The following is a 25707-nucleotide window of genomic DNA, read 5'->3' as shown; positions in this document are numbered from 1 at the left end:
CCCCCGAAAAAGGGGAGGGGGGCTCAATTAAGTCCCCAAACTACGGTATTATCGAAATTCTTCTTGTATTATATAACCAAATAAGAATGAGCTAGGATTTTTTTTTGCTATGCTCACACCGCCCCCCCCCCCCCCCCCCATGAGATCTCGGCCACTGGTGGTGCGATCGCGATGAAATTTCGCATGCGTGAGACCCACGTCATAATCTACAAAAGATTGTGTCATAAGATTTTTTGAAACAATCAATTTCTAATTCAAATCAATTAATTATGCAAATTAAGCTCAAGATGATATTTTAGCCTAATTAAAAGCATTGAGAGTCTAATTTTCGATCTGTAAATCTGTTTTTGCATATTCAACAATTGTACATCACAAAAACTTCCACAAAAACTTCCGTCCGGATCGCGGGGGAGGGGGTGAGGGGAGGAGAGGGATTTTCTACATTGTCAGTATCTTCTTGAAAAGTCTAGGACAGATTTTCACGAAACTTGTCAGATAGCCTCATTACGGTGATATGATCTTTATGAATTGAAATTAGCCCCCAATCCTCCCCCCCCCCCCCCGGCCGAAAAGGGGGGGGGGGGGAGTTTAAGCCTCAGAGTCCCTAAACTCTGGATTTTTAAAAATCTTTTTCTGTCGAACAAAAAAAAAAGATAGAGCTAAGTTAGTGCCTTGTATGACTGAAATTTCATGTTTGATTATGGCAGATCCAGGGGTGCCCTGATTGGGGGTGGGGGGAGGGGAAGTAATGGAGAGGAGGGGGATTGTCCACATTTACTGCATCTTCTTGATAAATCCCAAGAAGGATTTTCACCAAACTTGGCAGATACCATCTTTACGGTGATATGGTCTTATATGGTAAAATGAGCTCCACCCCCTCCCATCGCCAAAGGGGGGGGGGGGGGGAGTGGGGAGGAGGGGTGGAAGTTTTAGGTCCCTAAACTCTGGAATCTGTAATCTTCTTCTGTTGAACCGAAGAATATGGAACTACGTTATATGAAGACACTACAGTTACTAAAGTTTCAGGTTTGATCATGACGGGTCCAGGAGTGCGCTGATAAGGGGTGTGAGGGGGATTTTCCACATTTTCTGCATAGTCTTGTAAAATATATGACGGATTTTATACCAAACTTGGCAGATTAATTATGGTGATTCGATCTTAATTTCTTAAATTGAATCCCCCTCCCCCCCCCCCCTCCCCGCCGACGAGGAGGGGGGGGGGGTGAAACCTCAGAGTCCCTATTCTTCTCTTGATTTTTTTCTTTTTACTTCTGTCGAACCAAAAAAGTTAGTGCTGTAAAGCCATTAATGACCGAAATCTCATGTTTGATTATGGCGGATCTAGGCGTGCTCTGATCGGGGGTAGGTGAGGGTGAGGGGGAGGGGGTGCTGTTCGTTATTCCGAAGGTTCGCTGTTCCGAAGGTACGTTATTCCAAAGGGTCGTTAATCCGAAATACGCAAAGTCCCTATACCTAGAGGTTCGTTAATCCGAAAATGAAAAAGGGTTCGTTAATCCGAAAATTTGTGGCTTTATCTCGAAGTTTTGTTATTCCGAAGACTGGTTAATCCGTACATAAAATTCGGAACAATGAACCTTCGGAAGACTGGTTAATCCGTAAATAAAATTCGGAACAATGAACCTTCGGAATAACGAATCTTAGGAATAAAAGAGCCCTCGGAATAACGTTCCTTCGGAATAACGAGCTGTAACCAGGGGGAGGAGGGGGATTTTCAAAATTTTCTCCATCTTCTTGAAAAATCTATGACGAATTTTCACCAAACTTGGCCATAGCATCTTTATGGTGATAGTACTGTAAATACAGTTAATGCATGATGTACAAGTAGGCTCAAGTTTACAATGACAGATGAAGGGATGCCCAACAAGGTGAGTGGGTAGGAAGGAGGCTTAATTTTCACATTTTTTGTCTTTTTCCTGAAAACTCAAGACGCATCCCTCGGATAATAAAATTATATATCAGCTTTAAAAAGAAGAAAAAAAACCTTCTATACAAAAATGATGGAGCTAATAGAGTGCTGGTGCCTGTTATGGTAGATTAATTCATGAATATTAACGTTAAGTGCGGCGGAGGCGGATTTGTCACTTATTCAGCTTCTTCTTGAAACCCTTATAATAGATATTTGCCAAGCTTGAAACGTAGCGTAGCGTATTTATCTGGTGATATGACCTCAATTTGTCTAAATGAGCACTGCCCCAACCCCTAAAGTGGGAGGAGATGGAGCCCCCCCCCCCCTACCTCATCTCCGCCCCTTGAACTTGAAAGGAACCAACACGAGGGGGTGGGGTCGTTCGGGTGGAATTCAGAATTTTGTTGAAAACCCTATACATATGAAAAAAAAAAACCGGAAAGAAATTTTCTATACAACCAAGAGTAATAGAACACAATCTTATCACATCTTTAGAAGGTAGATCTATACTTTGATGAAATTTCACTTCTGCTTACTAAATGATGTGGGGGCTACCCTGGTCTTATCCCTATAGCTTTGGGGAAGGGGAACAACTTGGACTTGTTGCCCCTTCGAATAAAGTGGGACTCTATTACCCTATGAGAGATGCTACCTCCCACGTTCGGTGGAAATCCGTCAAAGATTTCTCAAGAGGATGCAGAATGTGTGAAAATCCCCCTCCTCCCCCTCAACCCCCCCCCCCCCCCCCGATAAAGACACCCCTCGATCCGCCACAATCAAACTTGAAATAAAATTTCAGCCATTAATGTATTCATAGCACTAACTGAGCTCTCTTTTCTGGTTTGACAGAAGAAGAAAAAAATTGAGTTTAGGGACGCCGAGGCTTCACCCCCCCCCCCTTAAGCAGTGTGCGTGTGTGTGTGTGTGTGTATGGGGGGGGGGGGGCTCATTTTAACAAATTAAGTGCGTATCACCGTAAAGAGGCAATCTGCCAATTTTGGTGAAAATCTGTCGTAGATTTTTCAAGAAGATGCTGAAAATGTGGAAATTCCTCTCTTTGCCCTCACCCCCTCGATCTGGAGACCCCTTGGCCGCGCCATAACCAAACATGAAATTTCATTCATTAGCGCTGTGTCTTCATAGCACTAACTTAGCTCTATCTTTATCGGTTTGACAGAAGAAGTCCTAGAGTTTAGGGACGTTGAAGCTTCAACCCCCCGCAGTCCCCCCCCCCCCCTTCGGCGAAGGGGGGGGGCGCATTTTGACAAATCAAGATTATATTACCATAAATATGACTGTCTCTATATTTCACAAGTTGGGTGAAAATCCGTCCTAGATTTTTCGAGAATGTGCTGAAAATGTGGAAAATCCCCCTCCTCCCCTCACCCCCGATAAGGGCACCCCTGGGTCCGCCATAATCAAACATGAAATTTTAGTCATTCATGTCTTCATAGCACTAACTTAGCTCTTTCTTTTTCGGTTCGACAGATGAAGAAAAAAAAATCAAGCGTTTACCATGGTATAGGGACTCTGAGGCTTCAACTCCTCCCCCTCCCCCTCCCCCTCCTCAGGATTGGTGTGTGTGTGGGGGGGGGGGGGCTCATTTTGACAAATTACGATCATATCACCATTAAGATGTTATCTGCCAAATCTGGTGAAAAATCGTTGTAGGGTTTGCAAGGAAATGCTGAAAATATAATAAAAAACTAGAAATGTCGCTATGGCGACTGATGCCTCCGCCATAATGCATGATTCTCCCAATAGGTGTATACTAGTAGTACAATGTCTTCACAATGTGTGATGACAGTTTCACATAACTGGCAAAATATTGAAATGACAGGTTTGTCAGAAATATCTTGAATGTTCACTTTCCTTGAACTGGGTTTGTTATAATTATTGTCTAGGAGTGCAGGTACACATATTTAGGAAATTGAGAATTTTTACTTGACTTCTGACGGACCCTTTTATAAGTTTATGCATTGAGTAATTTCCAAGGTATGAAAAAAGAATGTAATTACAGTACAAGATAGTTTTTTGTTGTTGTTGTTGTTTTTTTTTTTTTGGGGGGGGGGGGGGCATTGAAACCTGGCCCTTGACACTTAACCTTTGACCTTTGATCTTCTGGCTGGAAATTTCCCGGAGAATCTCCATTAGGTAATGCACGTATATATTAAGTTTTAAAACTGATAATGCAAGCATTGCATATACTAGTATATGAGGGAAATAGTAAACTTTGAGGAGTTGACCTTGACCTTTGACCCCCTGACTATTGACCCACGACCCCTAAATTCCCTAGATAATCCCTGCCAGTCAGTACATGCGTGCACCAAGTTCCATGAAGATACATTGAACCATTTGCGAGAAAAGTGATATTGCAACATTTTCACCTAACCTTTGACCTTTTGACCTTTGACCTTATGACATGAAACTCTCCTTGGAGAATCTTTACGCAGTAGTACATGTCTACACTAAGCTTCAAGAAAATACCTTTGGGCATTGCATAGATATGGAGAAATAGCAACATTTTCAGCATTTGACCTAGACCTTTTGACCTTTGACCTCTTGCCAATGTCACCTAAATCTACTCAACTAATTGATCCATCCTACATCATCCTTGGACCAAGTTTGGTGAAAGCTGCTTCATCCAGTTTTGAGTTATCACGTATACAGATAAATTTTAGGATTTGACCTTGATATTTGACCTTTGACCTCTGTCCGATTTCACTAGAAAACTAATCAAGTAATTGCCCCATCATACATCATCCTCCGACAAAGTTTGGTGAAATTTGCTCGATCCAGTCTTGAGTTATCGCGTAAACGGATACAATTTCATGATTTGACCTTGACCTTTGACCTCTGACTTTCGGCCGATTTCACCCAAAATCTTATCAAATAATAACTTATCATATTTTATACTTGGACCAAATTTGGTAAAATTCCAGTCAATATTACATATCTTACTTATATTACTTAAAGTTATCGCGTAAACGAAAGCGGATGGACGTACGTACGGACGGACAACCCGAAAACATAATGCCTCCGGCACCACTTCGTGGCGGAGGCATAAAAAGACAGATGGTCGCTAAGACAGGTGGTAAAGATGGTAATATCGTGCGCAGCTTTGATTGAGAGTTTCTCTTCCATCTCTACATAATATAGGTGAAATGAATGGTTTGCACATTTCCCGGCGACGTTTTGCACATTTCCCGGCAAAATTGAACATTTGCACATTTCCCGGCGTCACGTTTGCACATTTCCCGTTGATGAAATTTAGAGATTTGCACATTTCCCGGCAAGACGTTTGCACATTTCCCGGCGTTTGCACATTTCCCGGCGAGACGTTTGCACATTTCCAGGCGTTTGCACATTTCCCGGCGTTTGCACATTTCCCGGCTCCACATGCTCCCACACGAGTCCATAATACTTGTTAAACTTTGCAAGACTTTTATCGCAAACTTATAGAGGATCCTATCTCTACTTCAGGCTGAGATGAGATTTTTGTTGAAGCTACACGACACCAGGGGCGGATCCAGGAATTCTGTAAAGAGGGGGCGCGTTTACAAAATTAAAGGGGGGGGGGGCGCACGCACCCCTCCCCCATTTTTTTTCTTTTGTTTCAACAAAAAATAAAGGGGGGCGTGCGCCGGTTGCGGTCCTCCCTGGATCCGCCCCTGATGTGATTATACAAGCTTTTTAACCCCATGATGAGGAAGCAAAGAATTCCATCAACAAAGCATTTGAATAGAACGTTGTAATAATAATAATGATAATAATAATAATAATAATCATCATCATCATCATCATCATCATCATCATATAGTGGCTGCTTGTATAGCGCACAGGTCCACCTTTCGGTGCTCATGGCGCTTCAAAAAAAGATGGAAAGATAGATATATACGTATAGGCCTATACTCATATTCAAACATGACAACAGAGAAGAAAATGGCAACAATAAACAAACACATACCAGATAAAGAATACAATTGTTCCGAACATTATGGACTAGTACTCAGTGTGAGAGGAACAGATCGTTTTAAGTTTGGATTTGAATCTAGCTTCTGTCGATGACAGTTGCCTTAACTTGAATAGGTAACCGATTCCACAATTTTGGTCTATTAAACATAACGGAGAAAGCACGATCACCCCATCCATGTTTTACTCAAGGGTGTTTGGAGTAACAATGCATCTGACGTATCAATGTATGATTTTACTGTATGTATGTACTGTATGTATGACTGTATGTCTGTATGCATCTGATGTATGTATGTTTTCTCCATAATCTGTAACTGGATTAAGACAAAATATGAAGAAGCACCAGTATAGACATCTGACTGTAAAGAAAGTATTATTTGGAATATGTATGCAATGTGCGTCGTGACAGTTGGCATCTTCGTGATCTGAAATGCAGTCTTATTCAACCATTGAATTATGAGACACATCATGTGAATTATCACCAAATTTTGTTGATCACCATATTATCAATTCTCCTCCTTCCATTAAAAATGAAAACTTACATATATCGGAATCATCGCGTCACCAATATTTATCTTATATATACCCCAAGCCTCTATCTCTCATTATAATGATTATAAACATACTCTTCTATTACTAGTATTAATCTGTGCACATAGAGGCATTCTCTAAGGATCCTAGGACAGCTCTAGCGAGGGGGAAAAGTTATCATGTGGCTTTCACCGACACCCTGTAACAGCTAGAAGGCTGTGGAATAGAAGCAAAAAAAGTTAATTCTGAACAAAGAAACTCGAGCAAGCTGAATTGTGACAGACAGACCCCGTGAGGTTAGGACTTTTGCCTGCCGCCGCCTCAGTCGTGGCTCCACAGCCTGAGGCATTGGGCCAAGGGTACGGCTTGCAAGCAGCACGTCTGAATAAACATTATGCTCATAAAACCCAGTCTAGCGCCATCACTTTGCTACGTACCAGAGCAGTGCTCGATCAACGGAAGGTATGTGTGTATTGTTTATGCGTGACTCGACTGTGAGCTCGCTGGCTAGGCATGGATGGCTATGGTTCAACCATGGAGGTAGAAAAGAGGCTTCTACCTCCATGGTTCAACATAACGGCGGCCAGCAATAGCACTGCACTAGTAGTGTGTACACATGGTACATGCAGCATGTATGTAGCCAGCCAACCGTGGTACCGTCCTTGATCCTGCGCGGCGCCCTGTCCTATACTGATTCCGTGTGTGTGTGGTGCAGTGATCGTGTTTGTATTTATCACGACTCTATTCAGTAGTAAAGCTATCTTCAGATTTTCACTTTCTGAAGACTTTTTTGGGATGTATGTGTATCTCAAGAGAGCCAGGAAAAGTACCCAGAGGTTTACAGCTCTTTGCCTGCCAACAGGCCTTCAGTAACTATGATGACCCCGTTGTGGACATTCTACTGGTATTGACTATTGGTAATGTTGGTGACATCGTTCCAGAACGTACAGCTGTTTCAATGTTAGTTGGACCGTCTACGTTATTACACGACGCGACGCTGTGCTGCCGCAGCGCAGCAGCGGCCAGCGGCGCAGTGCCAGTGTCCAGTGACGTGTAGAAGCATGCACATCTCATGAAGGGAGAGAACCTCTGTAATAAAGGCATATTCTCTTTGGATACTTGGATTCATTTCCACGGTTGTCCATGTGTAATGAGGATTATTTTCAGCATTTTGTCCATAGGCAGCTACTGCTTCCTTTTAGCGTACTAATATTTATAACATGAGCAAAACTTAGTGGAAGTATTGTCCACAACATTTCATCCTACATCGCCATCGGGATCTGAGGAGAGCCAGTGTGGCACCTCGCTCCTATCTTAAATCAGGTGCAATGTGATGTGGGAATAACGGCATTCATTGACAAGCTGTAACTGGCCTTGGGCCCTTGGGGGAAGAAATGGTATATACTGATAATAGAATTCTGTACCCAGGAAATATTAGTGTATTGGTGCCTGTAAAGACGGATGGAGGATGTCCGTAACTTTGTACTGAAGTTGATTTTGTTAGTTGCTGGTGCGGTGGTGGATGAACTTTGACATGTGACACTGTCGGTGGTACTACATTATGTCTTTAGCAGTGAGCCTGTTTGTCGGCCAACTGACCTGATGTCAAGTGATGAGTGCTACTGAACATCTGACTATTTTCCCTGCCGGTAGTTGGTTCTAAGTTTGCATGATTTAGAAATGTGATGAAATGATAACTGTGGATTATTGTCAGTACCACGGTAGTTAAAAGACATGCAAACTTAATATACACACGACGTACACTGTACATGTACTTGGCTTCGACCATGCAGCAGAAAATCAGCAGAGAACCATGGCATACTGCACATGCTCAAACGCTCCAGCATGTCTGTTGATAAACGTTCAGCCCAGCGTCTGTGTACATCTAGTGTGGTGATATTAATTGAAAAATTCATGCAAGGAACAACAAAACTGGGCCCAAACTATTGACAACTTGTCAATACATCTCGGCAGTTCAGCTGGGCTTTTATTCACATCGCTTCTTACACAACCGCTGCACAGTCATCAACATGAGCATGCAAGGAGTGAACAGAATGGATTCACGGCAGATTCATCCTAATGAGGTAATGACCCAGAATAATGTGGGCCCCACCAGAACAGCCATTCTGGCTCAAATAGTGACATTGATTCATATTGCATGATTTTTCCATGTGTAGAGATCCACAATTCCATTTACCCAACAGATACAATATACATGTATAAGGTGTACAGGAGATCTTTGTAATTGTATATCAACTTGTCATACAGTTTGTATGTTGTAACAGTTACAGTAATGTACTACCACGACTGTAGTTGCGAGGTGTGCCTTCAAGGTAAATTCAAGGGTAATGTTTCTTTATGAAGATTTCAGCTTTACTTTTCCTCTACAATCATGCCTGATCTATTTATTTTTTCCTAGCAGAATGTAACAGCAAGTATCATATACACACAAACAAGTGTATTCAGTATGTGAGTCTTTCATACAATGTATTGCATGTGCGTAATTGACATGATGGCATTTACTTCTAAATATACCTGAGTGTAATGTCATACAGTTGCAGTCCTTGGTCAATTCTAACTCAGTTGAGCAACTCTAATACTTTTTTATAGGTCATCTCACATCCGGTTCAGTTCTTTGTAGGACCATGCTAATTCTCAAAACAAGCACACAAGCCAGATTCATATTTGTGATAGGCTGTGATAGTTTGTTCAAGCTTACAGAAAAAGAAGATGCACATCAGCATCTCAGAAAGTGGGAACATCATTCTATATTTCTTATTAAAGAAAAGAGAAGAAAAACACAATTATTAGCTGCCAAAATCTTATTTTGTGTAATAACATTCTAATAGTACTGTACAGTACACATGTACCCCTGTAGTGTACCGGTACTGACTTTGAAGAAATCTATTCAATGATTTACATAAACAAAACTTGTTTTCCCAGAGGGCAATCTGAGTTCCTTTTGGGACAGCCACGGAAAAATCTGAAATACTGCCTCTTGCCACATACAGTGTGTGTTAATCATATTACTATTTCACTAATACCAACTTTTCTGCAGCAACTAGGCCTACAGTATGTTTGTTCATCATAAGCACCACCCCTCAAAAATCTTTCTTGTCTACCAGTAAGTTGTCATGTTATCAAAGGTGAAGTTGGCTGAAATATTTTAGCATACCACTGCCTAATGGTATGCACCTTGCCATAGTGTGAGTGTACTGTTTTAAATAAGACATGTTTTGTGTAATTTCATATACAATTTCACACCTTTTCTTGCCATACTCCATACTGTATCTGTGACATTTCCCACCTCACAGTGACCAAACACTTTTGTCAGGGAGGTTGAAGAAAGAACTTCCACCTCCTGCTAATAACTTGTCATAGTGTACTACCCGAGGTGTAAAATTTCTAATGAGACATAGTATACACATTGTATGTCTTGCTATTGGAAGTTTGTACATCAGTCAAGGTACAATGTAAGGTGCATGACTTTACATTGTATATTAGGTATTGTCATGTTTGTCAATATGTCAGCTGACTTTACTGTTGATGTCATCATGAAAGGCATGAAAGTTGTTTTTAATGTGTTTTTCATGGGGATAGAGCTTATTGGGTGCAAAAAAAAAAATGAAATTGTTGGAAGACTTTTTTCACATTTGGTCTAATAGTTCCAGAATTTGTGATTAAAAATGCATTCACATCAGCAGAAGTCAATAAGTAATGGGGGGACCTTTAAGTTCAGGTGTGTTCATTTTTTATTTTTTTATTATTGCTTTGAAACATTATGCAATGATATCTGTTTATTCTTACCATTGGTCTGCATTGCATCTGAATGTATTGAGTAGTGGCATGACCAAGCCATGGTAGCTCAGGAGATATCACTTTTATGTACCTGTACAAAAGTGTATGTGTGTTGAAATGTGGGATAGCAAAGAACATCAAGGTTCGTTAGAGTTTCTTTTTGTGTGCATGCACTGCTTTATCAGGAGCATCAACTTCAATCAATCTGCGAAGATCGCTAATCAAATGTGAAAGAATCAATTCAGTTTTATTATTGTAACCATTGTATAGTGCACCAGCAAATACTGTACCAGGTACAATGTAATATTGGCTTTGTGCATTATAGAACTACTTGGTATTGTTTGGTCTCTTGTGAATGGAAGGTTGTTCAGCAATATGACTGAAATGAGCCAGGTCTTCATTTGTCAAAAGAGATCTTTCCATCCCATTTTTTTTTCCTTACAGGGTCATGATGAAGAGAAAGGTGCTTGCTACGTGTAAATTCTTTCAGGGTAAAAGGTCATCAGTCATACAATACATTGTATGGCAGTCATTGAATGACATTGATCGACTGTTACAGGCCATCGTCATTGATGCTTCTGAATAGAAACACAAAAGCCTGTCCCATGGTGTCAGTTTCTGCCTTTCAGTGAATAGAAATAAGGGACAACAAGGATACCATTGCTCACAAGCTTGTGAATGCTGCAGTCAATAAAATATCCTAGGATTTTTATACTGTAGTGTTGAGGAGATTGTTGAGAAAAAAATACATTGTATTGTTTCACATGCTTGGCTTACTTGAAGTTCATGCCATGCTCAAGTGGGCTCTTATAGGCCTACAAATGTCTTTGAGGTACTGTATTTTCTGAAATGTATGATACGGAAAGAGATTAATCAAAATCTGACCTTGAATAAGAAAGTCATGGAATATTCACTGTCACATCCCCCCCCCCCACCCCCCCCGCAAACAACAGTGTTATCAGTCCGTGAGCAAACACCTATTCATTGCAAACTAGAAGAGATAATGATTTCATCATTTGCAACTCCCACATTGGTTAATAGTAAGAAACACAGTACATACTGTTATGTTTTTTGTTTTGTTTTTTGTGGTTGAAAATTTATTTGACTGTGATGAAACCTGGAAGTTTTGATTTTACTCTGTTCATCAAAGCCAACTTGAACATGGTGTGGAATTGCACTTTTTAGATAGTTTGTTGAGTAAAACAGACACCGCCCAGCCTCAATGAATGTACAGTACTAGTGCATGTACAATGTACTGCGCATTGTACAGTGCGCAACCAAAATTTTTTATTTGTACTTTTTACATTTCTCAAGGCATAATACTTGTATGGTGCAAATTGGACCTGAGAGACAATGAACACAAGTGGTTAAAGTTGCAAATCGAGAAAAACAATTGGCGGAATGAGAAATTATAAAATCTAATTTCAGTATCCTTTTGCCATAAGCAAAGGTAGTAAATTCCAAACTTGGAGACAGTAATGCAGTGCATTTTGTCATGGGTGGCAGTATATTAGTGTTTTGCTAATTTTGTAAATATCAGTTGCCTGGCAAAATTGACACAAATACTGACTAAAACAATGATGTAAATACAGTGCAGTATACATGTACAGAATAAACAAAAAGGAGAATGATTGAAAAGGAGAATACAATTGCCATGTCTTCCAATGATCAGTGATCAGTTCTTAAAAATCATTCTTCGAGTACCTGGTACCTTAGCAATGCATTAGTTTTGAGCATACACTGTATTTTAAGCCAAACTTCTGGCAACATTATACATATCAATGAAAGGCAATGGTGAAGAAAAAAAAATATTGGTATGCACTCATCCTGAACTTGCCACTGGATGATGGAGATCAAAATGCCATTTATGTGTCAAACATGGTATACATGTACAATTATATTTCTACTACAGCACATGCATCATATACCATTGCATGAACATAGGACCCTACCCTGGCCCTCAAGGACAAAATAAATGCAACTCAACAGTCACTGTCATAATACTCCATGGACAAAGGTACCTTTGTCTGTTATCTCAAATTTTGTAGATTAGGTTGGGAAAGGGATAGTGTTCTCCAATGCAGTCCCCCTTTTATCAGAGTAAGGTCCTACAAATGATACTGTAATGTCTTGACACACCCATGCTTCACATAATCTTTCCCTGCAGCTCCACCTGGCCGCGCTAGCATCATTAAAGGGGGAGATCTCGAGCTCAGCGGCAGACTCCAAAAGGTGACCACAGAGAGGGATTCTTTTGAGAAGCGAGTCACTAAGGCCCAGGTGAGTTTCTGTGGGTTCACTTGATATATTGTGGAGTTCGTGAAATGCAAATTTGTTTTCAAGGCTTGTTTCCCAGAAAACATTTTCATGTCAAATTATTGCTTTATAGAATATTTGTGTACATGTATCTTACACTCCAAATACAATCACTACAGGAGGAGGACCTCTGCAAACTACAGAGTAAATGTTGAGAAGTGTTAGTGTGGTAGCAATGAATTGCTGTTTGTATGATGTGACTTTCTCATGGTTTACCAGTTAAATCTGTAGACATGACATGTATAAAGGTCTATTTACGAAGGAAATCGTTCATGAACCTACAATAGTTTTGACTTTAGGAATTCTGTTCTACTACCCTACAAATGTACATAGTGCCTGAATCATTGATGTTTTTATTTTGTCAATCTGTCCATTGGTAATATCATACCATTACTTGATGTTGTGTAAAGGCTGTTTATTTGTTTGTTTGTTTGTTTGTTTGTTTGTTTGTTTGTGTGTTGTTTTTTTTTTGGGGGGGGAGGGTAACTTTGGATAAACATTTTGTATACATAGCTCATTGAACAATCTTGAAAGATGGCCTTAATTGTCGTCACAGTCATGGGTCATATTGTTAAAGTATACATGTATATCCAAGGGAAATATTTGACCAATGTATACGTGTGTACTCAGCCAACTTTTCCAAATATATAAGATATAACAGAGTGGTTTGTTGAAGTAATTCTGGTCTTGTTGAGGTCAGGGGTTCATGTGTGTGTCAAATTCTTTGAACCCTCAATAGCTTTAATATTCAAGACAATTTTGAAGAGAATTTGTGTGGCATTCATGTGAACTGGGTTTCAAGAGGAATACCAGTGTCTGAACAGTGAGGTGGATATCTACAAATGTATTGAACAATTGACTCAATTACCTTTATTAGATAAAATGAGGTCAAAATAGGAATTGGAATGAAGAGATGGACAATCGAAAGAATATTTTGTTAAATGACAAATTTGAATGGCAGTTTGTCTTGGTGCACAAAAAAAAGTCTATCTCTTTTATGACCATTAGTAGTGCTCTGACAAACTTAAATTAGGGGTCCTACCGTACATGATCGTAACAGTACCCTTTTCTTTGCATGGATCTGTGTTTATCCTTACAACGTATTTTCTTTGAATGTGGGGATTTACATGTGTGCGAGTGGTTATGGAAGATGCAAACAATATGTCATATGTGTACACAGTATACTTAGTCTTCTCTTTTATACAGTTAGCTTCCTCAAAAAGGACATTTGTACCTTTACTGATTTTTTACTATTAACAACACAATGTGTGCACCACTCCTTTAAACTTGTGTTTGTACAGAACTTGCACAGTCAGATGGATTTCAGTGCAGAGGGGACAACATAGTAGGCATATTTTGGAATGCTTGTCGGTGACGACAGACAGCTCTTGCATTGCAGCATTAATGTTTGTTCAAAGTCTAGAAAATTAAGAGAAAAAGCAAAACTGCTTTGAATGTAAGGCTGAAAGATATACTTTTTGCATTGCAGTGGTTATCTCAATTACCTGTGAAGTAGCTTAGTGTCTAGACAGAAATGCTGCCATGCAAACAACTAAAGTTTAACAATCAAGCTTTCCCACAGTCTGTCAAGCATATTCAACATCTTTATTTGCCATTTGCCTCCCAATATGTGGCGTACTTAATTTAATGATGTTCAATTACGGATGTTGGAAAGCCCATTTGGCTTGCTACCTAGGTAATTTAGGGAGAGACAGATGTCCTGTGTTGAAATTCTGTGTGGAATCTTCTGTAAAATTGGAAATTCTCAGATATCAAAATGCTCTGACTTGCATTGGCTGAGTTCATTCTTCCTTTTTGTGAGCAGACTCAGATGAATTTATTAAAAGAGAACATTTTTAAAGTCAAAAGAGAATATTATGTTGGGTGTTAGGAGTGATTTCTCAATTTATTAGATTGAGTTTATAATAACTCTGTTAAATGATTTTTTGTTTAACATTTAAGGAATGATGGAGGTCAGGTTTCTCTTTTCCTCAATACTCTGTACATACAGTAGCACACTTGCATTAATCAGAAGTAAAAATCTTGTTGATATCACAACTGTCAGACAGGATAAAATTCCCCAAAATTTATGTTCTGAAACTCAAACAAACACAGGTACCAGGTAGTGATTTGAACCAAAACAAAGGTATTTACAGTACATGCATTGTATTGCAGTCCCTCATGTACATGAAAGTAATCATTCTTGGAGTGACTTTTCAGAATGCAAATATTACATCTTACCATGGAAGAAGAGTAAGTTGATTTAAAGCATTCTAGTGGGGTTTACACATATTATCAGTAGCTTTCTGCAGTTGACTTGTTGAAGAAATCAGGTCAAAAGATGTAAATTTCAGATGAAGAGCAATTTTTGAGGAGAGGTGGGTCAACTGTATTTATTTTCATTTGTGTTTAATAGGTTTTTTGATGCTGTAAAAGTGGATTAGTTTGAAATTGCATAAAATGGGTGGTAATGGTAAGTTTTTACCATTTTAGTGCACATACAAGCCTGTATGTTACATACATGCTGTATGTAAGTGTACATGTATGCAGTAATTGACTTACCATTTTCATTGTGTACACCATACATGTACGCTATACATCCTCATTACATTTCCAGTAATTGCAAACCGGTCAGTTTTCCTGAAATGCACCTCTCCTCAATTTATGGCACTACCAGTATTTTGCACTCCAAGATATGTGTGTGTGTGTGTGTGTGTGTGTGTGTGCATGTGTTTGTCAGTGTACATTTCAGGTTGGGGTGCCGTAGGGGTAGGGCAATATGCCTCTTGATCACTTGAAAAAACAAGCAAGAGAATTTTCAAGCATCTAAGGATGCAGATACATCTCCACTCTGGTGATCTGAAGTCATGCAAATATGCGATGAGTGGCAGATGCTATCTTTTGACCCCCAGGATTGTGTTTACATCGTCGTCCCCACACACTGCAATGTATGATTATGGCCTGACTGTGTACATTGTAGATTAGCTGCTGGCAGTGTGAAGTATTACATGTAATTGAGAAATGAATGGAAAGGAAGATTTTTTTTTTTTTTAATAAAAACAAAACAAAGTATAGTTACACATCCATATTATACAGGTTGACATGTTTCATTCAGAGAAAATCTAATATCTTTAACATACAGACAAATTTACTGATTTCCTGATTTCAAATGTTCTGTCTAGTTGGAGAAGGCGCGGTTGATGCAGGATAATGATGACCGTCTGGATCAGCAGGCGGTGCGTTACGAGGAGCGGATTACGGAACTACACAGCGTTATTGCCGAACTCAACAAGAAGATTGACAGGACACATGGCAACACCATCAAGTAAGTCCTGTGGCATTTTTTGGTGATACTGTACCCTCAATGGGCAGATATTGATATTACAGTTCCCTGTATGTCCTTTTTCTTGCATGCTTTTTAAAAAAAAATCTTTAATCTTCCCATTACAAATTTTTTTACGGAAGGCTCATTCACGAACATTGAAAAAGCATGATTTGAATCGCGATTCAGATCATGCTCTTTTTTTGTGCTCTGGTTCACATGTCCTACACAGTGTGCACAGGCAAGTAAAAAAGGGTTACCCATTAACAGCAACACAAAAATCATAACTCAAAATGCACTGGTTTGAGCGAGGCCAAAAACTGCACGTGGGTGAGTCTCAGAGTTTTATCCAACTTTGACCTGACTGTCCAGTGCACCTTGCATTACGGGATATTAAAAAAAACAGTGCAGTTTTTCACTTCATACTGCAAATAATTGTGACTATTTACAAAAAAGCCTGACTATTTCAGAAACGTCATTCTTATAGTGGTGCGCAGATCATGATTTGAATCTTCCTAACAACCATATTATCATATCCACATACAACAAAATGGTCTTTGTGTCGTGATTCAAATGATCCAAATAAGTACATTTTATATTGGTGACTGTGTGAGTGGGCCTAAAGTATGTCTGACCAGAAAAATAGATAAACCACATAGAGGGAGTAAATAAACTTTATTGGGTAACCTGATGAAATGCAATGACGTAGACATTCAAATAATAAGCAGGATTCATCTTCAGTCTTTGTTGGTATTCCCCAGCTCTGGTGTGTATATTCATCAACTCCATATCCTGAAGCTACTGTGGCAGACAGTGGTGACCTCAACCTTTTATTCATCAGTTTACTTTACCACAAGGTGCTAGGGCATTACATTTTCTACTCCTCCATTTTATGTCTGTGCATAATTGTGTTTGGTTTCCATGGTGATGCAAGGATGACTTGCAGAAAGGTTAGCACATTTTTTTATAAACATACAAAGGTGAACTGCATAGATCTTAGGCCGTTTGGCTATTCAGGAGCATTCATCTGCAGAGTGCAATAGCTCATTCACTCTGCCTCCTGGTCTGGGTTGAGTCTGGGTCTAGTCTGGACTTTTTCATAAAATGGCTTAGGGTGCAATTCTCAGGGATTGTAGCATCCATGTATGCATTGAAAGACAAGGCTCATGCCATATGTTTATAGACATCAGAGACCCCATTGGCATTGGCTTTGGTGCTGTTGAACCCATACTGTGCTTTATTGGGGCACATTCTATAGATGGCACATCCTCTGGATCTTGTTCCTGGCCTATTGTCATAGATGTCCTGAAACTTACGTGCCAATGAGTAGAGATGTCCTAATCCCCTAGAAAATCCCTTTTGTATCACAATGGCTTTGCCCATTGGACTGGATGCAATGTTATGCCTGAGTGGGCTGTCTCACTAATAACAAGGTCAAGTTTGGGGGATTAACTGAAAGCTAATAAAGAGCTTGGCAAGTACCTATGCACATAAAGGGTGAAGCGTGAATTTACAAGCCAGTATTCTGTTTGCTGTATTCCAAGCTGTGGCAGTTGTAGGGATCTAAATGTAGTAGGCCCTACACAAAGAAAATTATAGGCAATATTTAACACTGCCACATGCATGTTTCCAAGGAATCAGAATTGACCATTTCCACATCATCTAGAGATATACAGATCTATGTAGATGCCATTCAAATTCATGTGCTTGTATTAAGTACTAGACAAATGGGAATGTCTATTTACATGCAGGTTTACAGCCCAATCCAATAGCACAAGCTTTATTGGACTGGCAGAGCAGGGGCAGAGGATGCAAGTTTCAGCTTGAGTTTAGCCAAAACAATGCAGATTTGCAAACAAGCCTAGGCTTCTGATTGACAAATTGCCCTTCATTTGAACAAACCAGGCTTGTTGTCTTACGTGGTTTCAATGTAGACTTCTTTGTGTCCAAGCTCACGTAGAACCGAGACTGAGCTTACAGTGTTGCTCTGACCCAGAAAGAGGCATCACGTTTGAACTGAGCCTGACTTTAGTTCAGACTTAGTGGCAGCAGTTCCCTCTTTCTTCTGTTATGAGGATGACAAAAATGGGAAGAGGGCATGTTTTGTGAAGTGTTATCTTCCAAAGAGGCAAAATGTAACATGTTTCCCGCCCATTGATCTGTAGGAATGACTGGATGAGGTTGATTTCTTTTGATATCATTAAGTATGTTTGGTGTCAGTGAACATCCTTCCTTTATCCCTTGCGAGTTACTCTGGGTTCTGTTTAATTATAAATTGCAGTTACAAGAGATTGATAAATTCATGAACAGTTTCAAACGACACTTACAGTTAAAGTTGAAATAGAATTTGGACATGTGTACTCTCCTGTATGTTTGTTTGTCATATCCTGTGATATAGGGGGATATCACTAATTTTCTCAATAAACTGTGGTGACGGCTTATTCTAGAAACAGTTTGTAATTTATTGTTCACATTTTGTATACTTAACAATACTTTGCATTGATTATATTGATTAACATTTTCTTGTTGGTTGTAGTTTGTCCCTAACTCACATTCTAGAACTATTTTGGAGCACTAAAGCTGTTTTTTTTTTTTTTTTTTTCTGTAGAGTGATCTGCAAATGTTAGCAAGGGGCTTCGAGGATTAGCTGTTACTGCAGTAGGTACAGTTGGCAGATTTTGTGAAAAAGAAAAATATTTATATGATATAAATACGTAATATGTGTATATTTTGTAGATAATAGCTAGGAAAGCTATGAAAGGTGGGATTCAAGTAGGAAACAGGTTGAGTAAAGAAAATGGGAAAGTATTCAAGCCATGAGTCTGAGAGACTAGACTCCAAACAGCCCCCTGTAAGCAGTCCAAACAATATGTTCATTTCTGTCACTAAGGTAACAATGATGATAAATCTGTTGACCATCCTGGGAAAAGTCCATATGTAAGTGCTATTCATCTCTGAAAAACAGCTACCCAATTTCATATGTCTATTTCCACAGTATATGACTTGTGAGCAACACAGGATACAGATTGTAAACAATAGAAGTAGGAAGGATTTTGACTGGGAAGACAATTTGTGCTCATGATTATACAGTATGTTAATATGTGGATGCATTGATAGTTGTATTGAGACTCGGGTAAACTTGCTCTGTATATTTTTCATTTCTTATTTTTGGTGATACATGTATATCGCAATGTCTGGTTTCAAAATTTCTGAAAAGACTGTCTCTTGGTGGCCCTTTCAGGCAGCAAAAATGAAATATGAATTTTCATATTTCCTTTTATTCCGGGCCACTTTATTTCTTTTGCAGGCTACCAATATGTCAAATGTGAAGATTTTAATGGCCCAAATGGGCACTAGGGAGAAAAATTGTGAATGTACACTGTATGGGGATAGAGGAAGTACACTGTACATGTAGCATTTTCAAATACTGAAATTATTATTTATTGTGCATTTATGTACAACTGTGAAATCATGATATGGCATTGAGAAACGTTTTGCAATGCTTTTCCTTCAATCTGAAATTTATGTTACACTAAATCTATTTTCCATTTTAAATCCATACATTACATTAATTGGGCTTCCACAGGGCACTTAAGTTTAAATGCAAATTTTATTCACCACTTCAGAGTTCTGGATAGCTTGGGTAATCACGAAATGGTGAAGTTTTCTTGAATAACTTGTAGTACCAATACATTTATTCACTTTGCCAGGTAAAGTTGAGAAGGAAGATTGTGTAAGTTACTTTATTGCATTGCACCAAAACAGTTGGAAGTAAGAACACATGACTGTTCTAATGTATAATTGAACACAGCATGTTTTCAATTTAGTTTGTTTCTATTCTTTTTTTTTTTTTTGGTGTGTGGCCACGACAAGAAAAGAGATGAAGATGCATGAAAACAAAGCCTAGGGACGGAAGGAGAGAAGGGGAGATTTTCCTGCCAGTTTGAGGTTCACGTATTTGACATCAAGATGAATGATTAATGACAGTAGTACTCGATGTACAATCGCAGCCAAAGACACCAGGGATCGCTCCAGTGTATGTGAGAGAATAGACGAGGCGTTTTGCATGCCTGACATATCTTCTCACATACAGCTTCTGCCATTTGGTCCGCTATGCTTGTCTGTTTGTCCTGGACTCCAGATATGCCTTTGTCGTTAAAGGGCCACTCTGATCTGGGCCCTTCATTCCATGTAACTGAGAGCATGGTGGAGGCAGTCTTCTTTATCTGCAGCATAGTTTCTCTTTCGCTGTCAGAAGTTTGAATGAGGAACAGCAACGTAACCATAGTTACATGTATTTATGACTTCAGACTTTTCAATCCTTGTCAATTAATCAGTTTTGTTATCATAGAAAAGTGAAACCCAAAGGCCCGAATTCACGAAGGTGGTACAATTGAAACCATGGTTTAAACCGTGGACAAAGACCATAGTTTTTTATGGGGTGCCAAGTGTCGCATGGCCTATTTCTTTGCAAAATCAGTCATTTCGTTGACGAAATTACCATTTCATTATGAAATATTGCATTTTGTAACGAAATGAACATTTCACCGATGAAATGACCATTTTGTCGACGAAATGACTGATTTCGTAACGAAATAGGCCATGTGACACTTGGCATCCCATAAAAAACTATGGTCTTTGTCCATGGTTTAAACCATGGTTTCAATTGTACCGAATTTGGGCCAAAGAGTCTGTGATGTTTAAGATGGGTGTCTTATTGTTCAGACCCAATGCACAGATTGCATAGAGTTGTACGTTGCATATTATAGCTTCATGTTTCTAAATGAAATCAGTATGGAACTTTTTTTCCCCCTATGACTAATTAATAAATTGATATATCCTATGTATACACAGTACAGATTTTGTGCAAGTAAATTCAACTATCTGCATTGTGATCCCCTCATATCAACTATGGGAGCCTGGAGAGGGTTGCAAGAAGAGGGAGAAGTTAGGCGATGAAGAGTGACACAGGCCTTGATAACATTAGGTAATGGGTAGATCTGGAGGTGCTACTACAGTTCATGGAACCGAGATGACATACAGCTGTAGGCTAAAGTCAATGCACGCCCTTGAGGAAGAAGAAGGAGGTGATGATGATGATATTTCAATTTATAAAATGCAGTGTCTGTTGTCCAATATCTAAAAAAAAAAGCTGTAAGATCATGACAATTTAAGGAACTGCTTCAAACATCACTTCAACTTCATTCAGTTTATTTGACAAGATCCACCTCGTGCAAGTCATTACAGCACTAACATAAATAGAACATTGGTTGAGACTGAGAGTGATGTGTAGTTATAGATTGACAAATCTGATTATAAGTGATGAGAGACCATTAATCAGAATAAAGATAATAATTAGGGACAGCAAGGAATGAATAATGAGCATCTATTAGTCATTACCAGAACTGACTTATGAAGACAGACAACAATTAGATATGAGGGTCTCACCATGAAATCACTATTAGTGGTGTTTACTTTTGTGGCAAATGTAGATGATGTGTCTTACATGGTGTAAGTATGCACATTAATTTATTCGTAGATGATGTGTCTTACAAGGTGTACAGTATGCACATCAACTTATTCTTATCTGCAGATTTTTCGCATGAGATCAAATTCTAGACGTAATCGCATACCTCCAGATACAACATACCGCATTGCTCATATGTACCCTCCCAAAATGAAAAGTGAAAAGTAATGACATGATCAAAATCTTTCAATACTGTATACGCCGAATATTTCGCGAGGTTTTTATTTTCGCGAATTTCGCGAGTCAGGTGCTATTCGCAAAATTAAAGACACGCGAAAATATTGACTCTGATCCCAATGTGAATATGACGTATGCGTGCACTCTTCAGGACTCCACGATCCCAAATTTAACCACTTGCGAAATCGTCCGGAATTCCCAATTCGTGAAAATTTATATTCGCGAAATGTATGGTGTATACAGTACTTCATTAATTACCATTGTATGGTCACACAGGATGAATAGTGTTCTACAAGATACACGTTTAGCATGTGGATTCAGGTTACGTCAAAGGAACATTTTATTTTATGGCCTATAATTATGATATTTGTTGAACTGCACTTCATATACACAGCTGTTTTAGGATGCAGTACTCAAAAAATGTATCTATCATACAGGCTACAAATGTGATATATACTGTATATATGTATATATATATATTTTTTTTTTTAAAGCAGAACTACAGTTACAAAGATGCAAGCTAAAAGGAAATTATAAAACAAAGGCAACAGATGCAAGGAAAGTTGATGGAAATTGGAATTCAATTATGAAGAAAGCCCACACCAGCTTAATGTCAATGGATCAATATAACATGATGTCACTGTGGGCATCTTCCAAAAGCTGCATGAAATCATTTGATTAAATTGCTCCTCGAAAGTGCTAGACACGGATGCTGTAGGAAAATAACAATTTATCAAAATATGATTTAACAAGCATTTAGCTATTTCTCCAATTTTGAGATAATGAGGACCTACAAACACTAATACTGATTTTTTTCAATTAGCCCAATTCATCAGTAATTGAATGTGAAATATGAGCCCTGCCATTTTTGACAGCAACGTCCATAGAGGTAAATTTGTGTTAAATTGGGAATGCTTGTGGAAAGAGGAATGTCCCCCTTTAAATCATCTCCTGGTCCAAGATGTTATCCTCCTGGTCATCCAGGGAGACAGGGATTGGGTCAGGGGATTGTGGGGACTGCATGCTTAAGATTGGTTCCTGTCTGCGGGTAACAGTAAAAATGACTCGGCAGACAGGAGGAAGTCAGTAACACCATCTTTAAAAAAGTACTGCTAGCCAAAAAGGATGACTTCATTGTATAGAAGCCAGTTGTCTTCCGTAAAATTATGGTAAAACTCGGCCCTCCTGCCCATATTGCCCTGGAGTGCTTTTGAAGGGAGGAAGCTTTTCGAATTTTTTTCTGTTTGTTTAGCTTCCAAATGGTGCATGCTTTATTTTGAATCAATTTTTGATAGCTTTAAGGTCAAAATGCACTAACATGTGTAGAATTTCTATACCCCTAGCATGATGGGCCTATGCTAGAAAGTGCTGTATTTGAGCATATCTCTTTAATAGTAATATCTAGCAAAATTGATCATCCGGATGCCCGCCAGTCCAGAGCTGGCCGGATAATGGAGGTCCTACTGTATATGGCTTAGGTACACATATAGCGCATGCTCACTCATCCACAATGGAGGTTGTTGGGGACAGGGTTTTCTTCCCAGATATTTTTAGATTTATGAGGGTAGAGGTCAGGCTACTGCAATTTTTGGTTCCAATACAAGGTATGTGGCCGTGAAAATTGGTTGAGCTGGGGCAGAAGGTAGAGCAAGGAGAATACCCCAGTATACAGCATCTATGCAGTGTGCCCAGTTCTCGGTGTTTGTATTAATAATGGACCTTCCTTGATGCAAATTCACATAATGAAACCTTTATGGGATGCTGTTATATCCTCAATCAATCAAGCTTAATTTATAAGCATTTCATACTCATAAATGGGGCCCTAGCAATTCATTTTCATAATGGGAATCCATCACTTTCAAGGAAAGGGAAAGGATGAAAACATTGTTATCACAAAAATGGATGCACAAACAATAGACAGAACCTTGACAGTTTTCATGAAAGAATTAACGAAATTGACAAAGTTTGAATTGTGTGTGCTTATGTAGGTTTTTTTTTCCCTCTTGCTTTTACAAGATCTATGAGTGTAGGTACAATGTACAATGATTGCATTATATTGGCCTTGGAATTGTATTGACAGGTAATTAAACATGATTGCATTGAAATTCTATCGTATTTCAGATTAATGTTGTTAAACCTAAGACCCCCAATCATAAACACTTAATGGAGATAGTAACTTTGAAATGAGTTAAAAATGCTCTGGATTTGTGTTACTGTAAAACGAGGAATGTTCACGTGCATTTTAATTTTGCGAATTTTGCGAGAGGCAATATTTGCGAAATTGAAACGTACGCGAAAGTTCTTGTCTTCACTATATGCATTGAATGTTAGAGGCAACTTGCGAAAATTTCATGCCACAGAAAAGGCCGTCGGCTCCAATTCATGAAAATTTAATGCCGCGAAAATATCATGTTTTACAGTATACTGTAACACAATACATGAACACTTGCCATGTAAACATCCACAGCTATTGTAACACTTCTTTTTTTTTTTCATTTTTAGGGAGCAAGCATCAAAAGCTTCGCTATTAGTATGTCAAGATAGCAGTGTGCTGTATGCAGTGGTAGAATTAAACATTGATTTGTCATTTTCAGTGTGTGCATCAATTCAAGAATGTCTCCATACTCTGTCAAAATGGAGTATTTAGGGCAACTTAGAGAGATTCAGGGCAGGGTAGAGAGATTCAGGGCAAATAATGGTTGAGGTCACAAGGAAAGGTCAACACTCTAAAATTTCACTCCCTATTTTTGTAGCTGGTAATCAATAGGTTTCCATCAAGTGTACATGTGGAATAGCTGTGACAGGTTGTCACGCTGATGGCATTGACCTGCTTTCTGCTATTTTTATACATTTTTCTATATTTTGCATTGCACTGGCTGATGGATACCGTCACTGTTTATGCTTGTCTGCCAACTGTCTCCATGTGAAGATGGAAAATAATAAAGAAATTCTGTTACAAATGTCAATATCAATCAGTACACAAGATCTATTATTACAGTATACCCTACTCCATAAAAAAATAGGCTTAATGCTGTGTTGACATAAAGCCACTTTTGTCCTGTTCGTTTGTATTGTGTAAGTTCAAACATTCCGATGGTCTGGTTTCAGGCCATTAATCTTGAAGGCATATAAAAGCTTTTATTTGAAGCTACAATGTATTAACATACCGGGTATTGTTTTTAACAAAGACAAATGCTTAATCCATATAATGTTCTGTTTTGTTTTTAATATTGTGTGTATGCTTGTTTGTTGTCAGCATTGATTTACTTTCTTCTGTTCTTGAAATGATTTCAGAGCAATGCTTTGTATTTAGTATCAGCTGCTTCAGACTGGAGATGACTATCTTCAATATGGCCCCTCTCTCATCTTTTCCCTACTCCTTTTCTCCATCCTTCTTACAGAGAGGAGGATGAATTCTCCCAATCTGCCTCCAGTCCTCCCAGTAATATGAGTAACAGTGGAGGGAGCTGTAATGACAGCAGCTGTCCTGAGACTGATTCGGCAGCAAACATAGGTAAGACCAGGCCCTCACCAGTCCTCACTTGACCCCTCTTATGTTGTTCTCTTGACCTTTTGATGAACACTCAGAATATGGAATGTATCAATTTTTTTTTTCCTGTTTGAAGCAACGTGTGAACAACCATACAATACACTGGCTTCAGCATTCACTGTTTTCGAATGAATGTGACCAACATACAAGCATTTGTAGATTATTTTTACAGAAGTAGGTGAAATAGTGAACTATAATAAATGTCTGCTGTTTAGTTTGTAGAAAAATGCCTGGTAGTACATTGCAGTTGTAAATATGATATAACATTGTGCCTGAATATTGGAATTAATTGCAGAGACATGTCCAACAGTCAAAAATGTTATGTGTCATCAATTCAGTGCTTTCAATACATTGTACATTGTGAAAGAAAAAACAAAATTCTGTCAAGTATTGCCAAGGATATGTATGAATGTACAGTGTAATCTCACACAGTGTGACTTAGTATTAACACATTTACCCAGGTACATATGCCTGTCCATAGTTAGCATATCATACATAATGTAGTCAATGCATTAGTGAGTAGCGCAAGATTCATGACGCTCAGCTGGGTACTACTGCATGATGGCATTTGAGGTAATTGCCTCATG

At 38.9% G+C, this 25707-nt stretch overlaps 1 protein-coding gene across 1 annotated transcript in view; it reads left to right on the top strand.

The window, feature by feature from the left end:
* The first annotated feature begins 7186 nt into the window (after window positions 1-7186).
* The window catches only part of LOC139721761 (colorectal mutant cancer protein-like), a 45147-nt gene continuing 26626 nt past the window's right edge, over window positions 7187-25707 (top strand). Inside the window, 5 exon segments of the mRNA XM_071633086.1 lie at window positions 7187-8514; window positions 12396-12432; window positions 12435-12508; window positions 15727-15869; window positions 24972-25084. Of these exon segments, the coding sequence (XP_071489187.1) occupies window positions 8461-8514; window positions 12396-12432; window positions 12435-12508; window positions 15727-15869; window positions 24972-25084 (421 nt within the window). The 5' untranslated portion in view covers window positions 7187-8460.

Source organism: Diadema antillarum, unplaced genomic scaffold, assembly GCF_040938485.1.
Source record: "Diadema antillarum isolate AM-2024a unplaced genomic scaffold, OU_Dant_1.0 scf00000149, whole genome shotgun sequence".
Lineage (NCBI taxonomy): Eukaryota > Metazoa > Echinodermata > Echinoidea > Diadematoida > Diadematidae > Diadema > Diadema antillarum.
The sequence above is the reverse complement of the archived record's forward strand: the minus strand, read 5'-3'. Positions and strand labels throughout refer to the sequence as shown.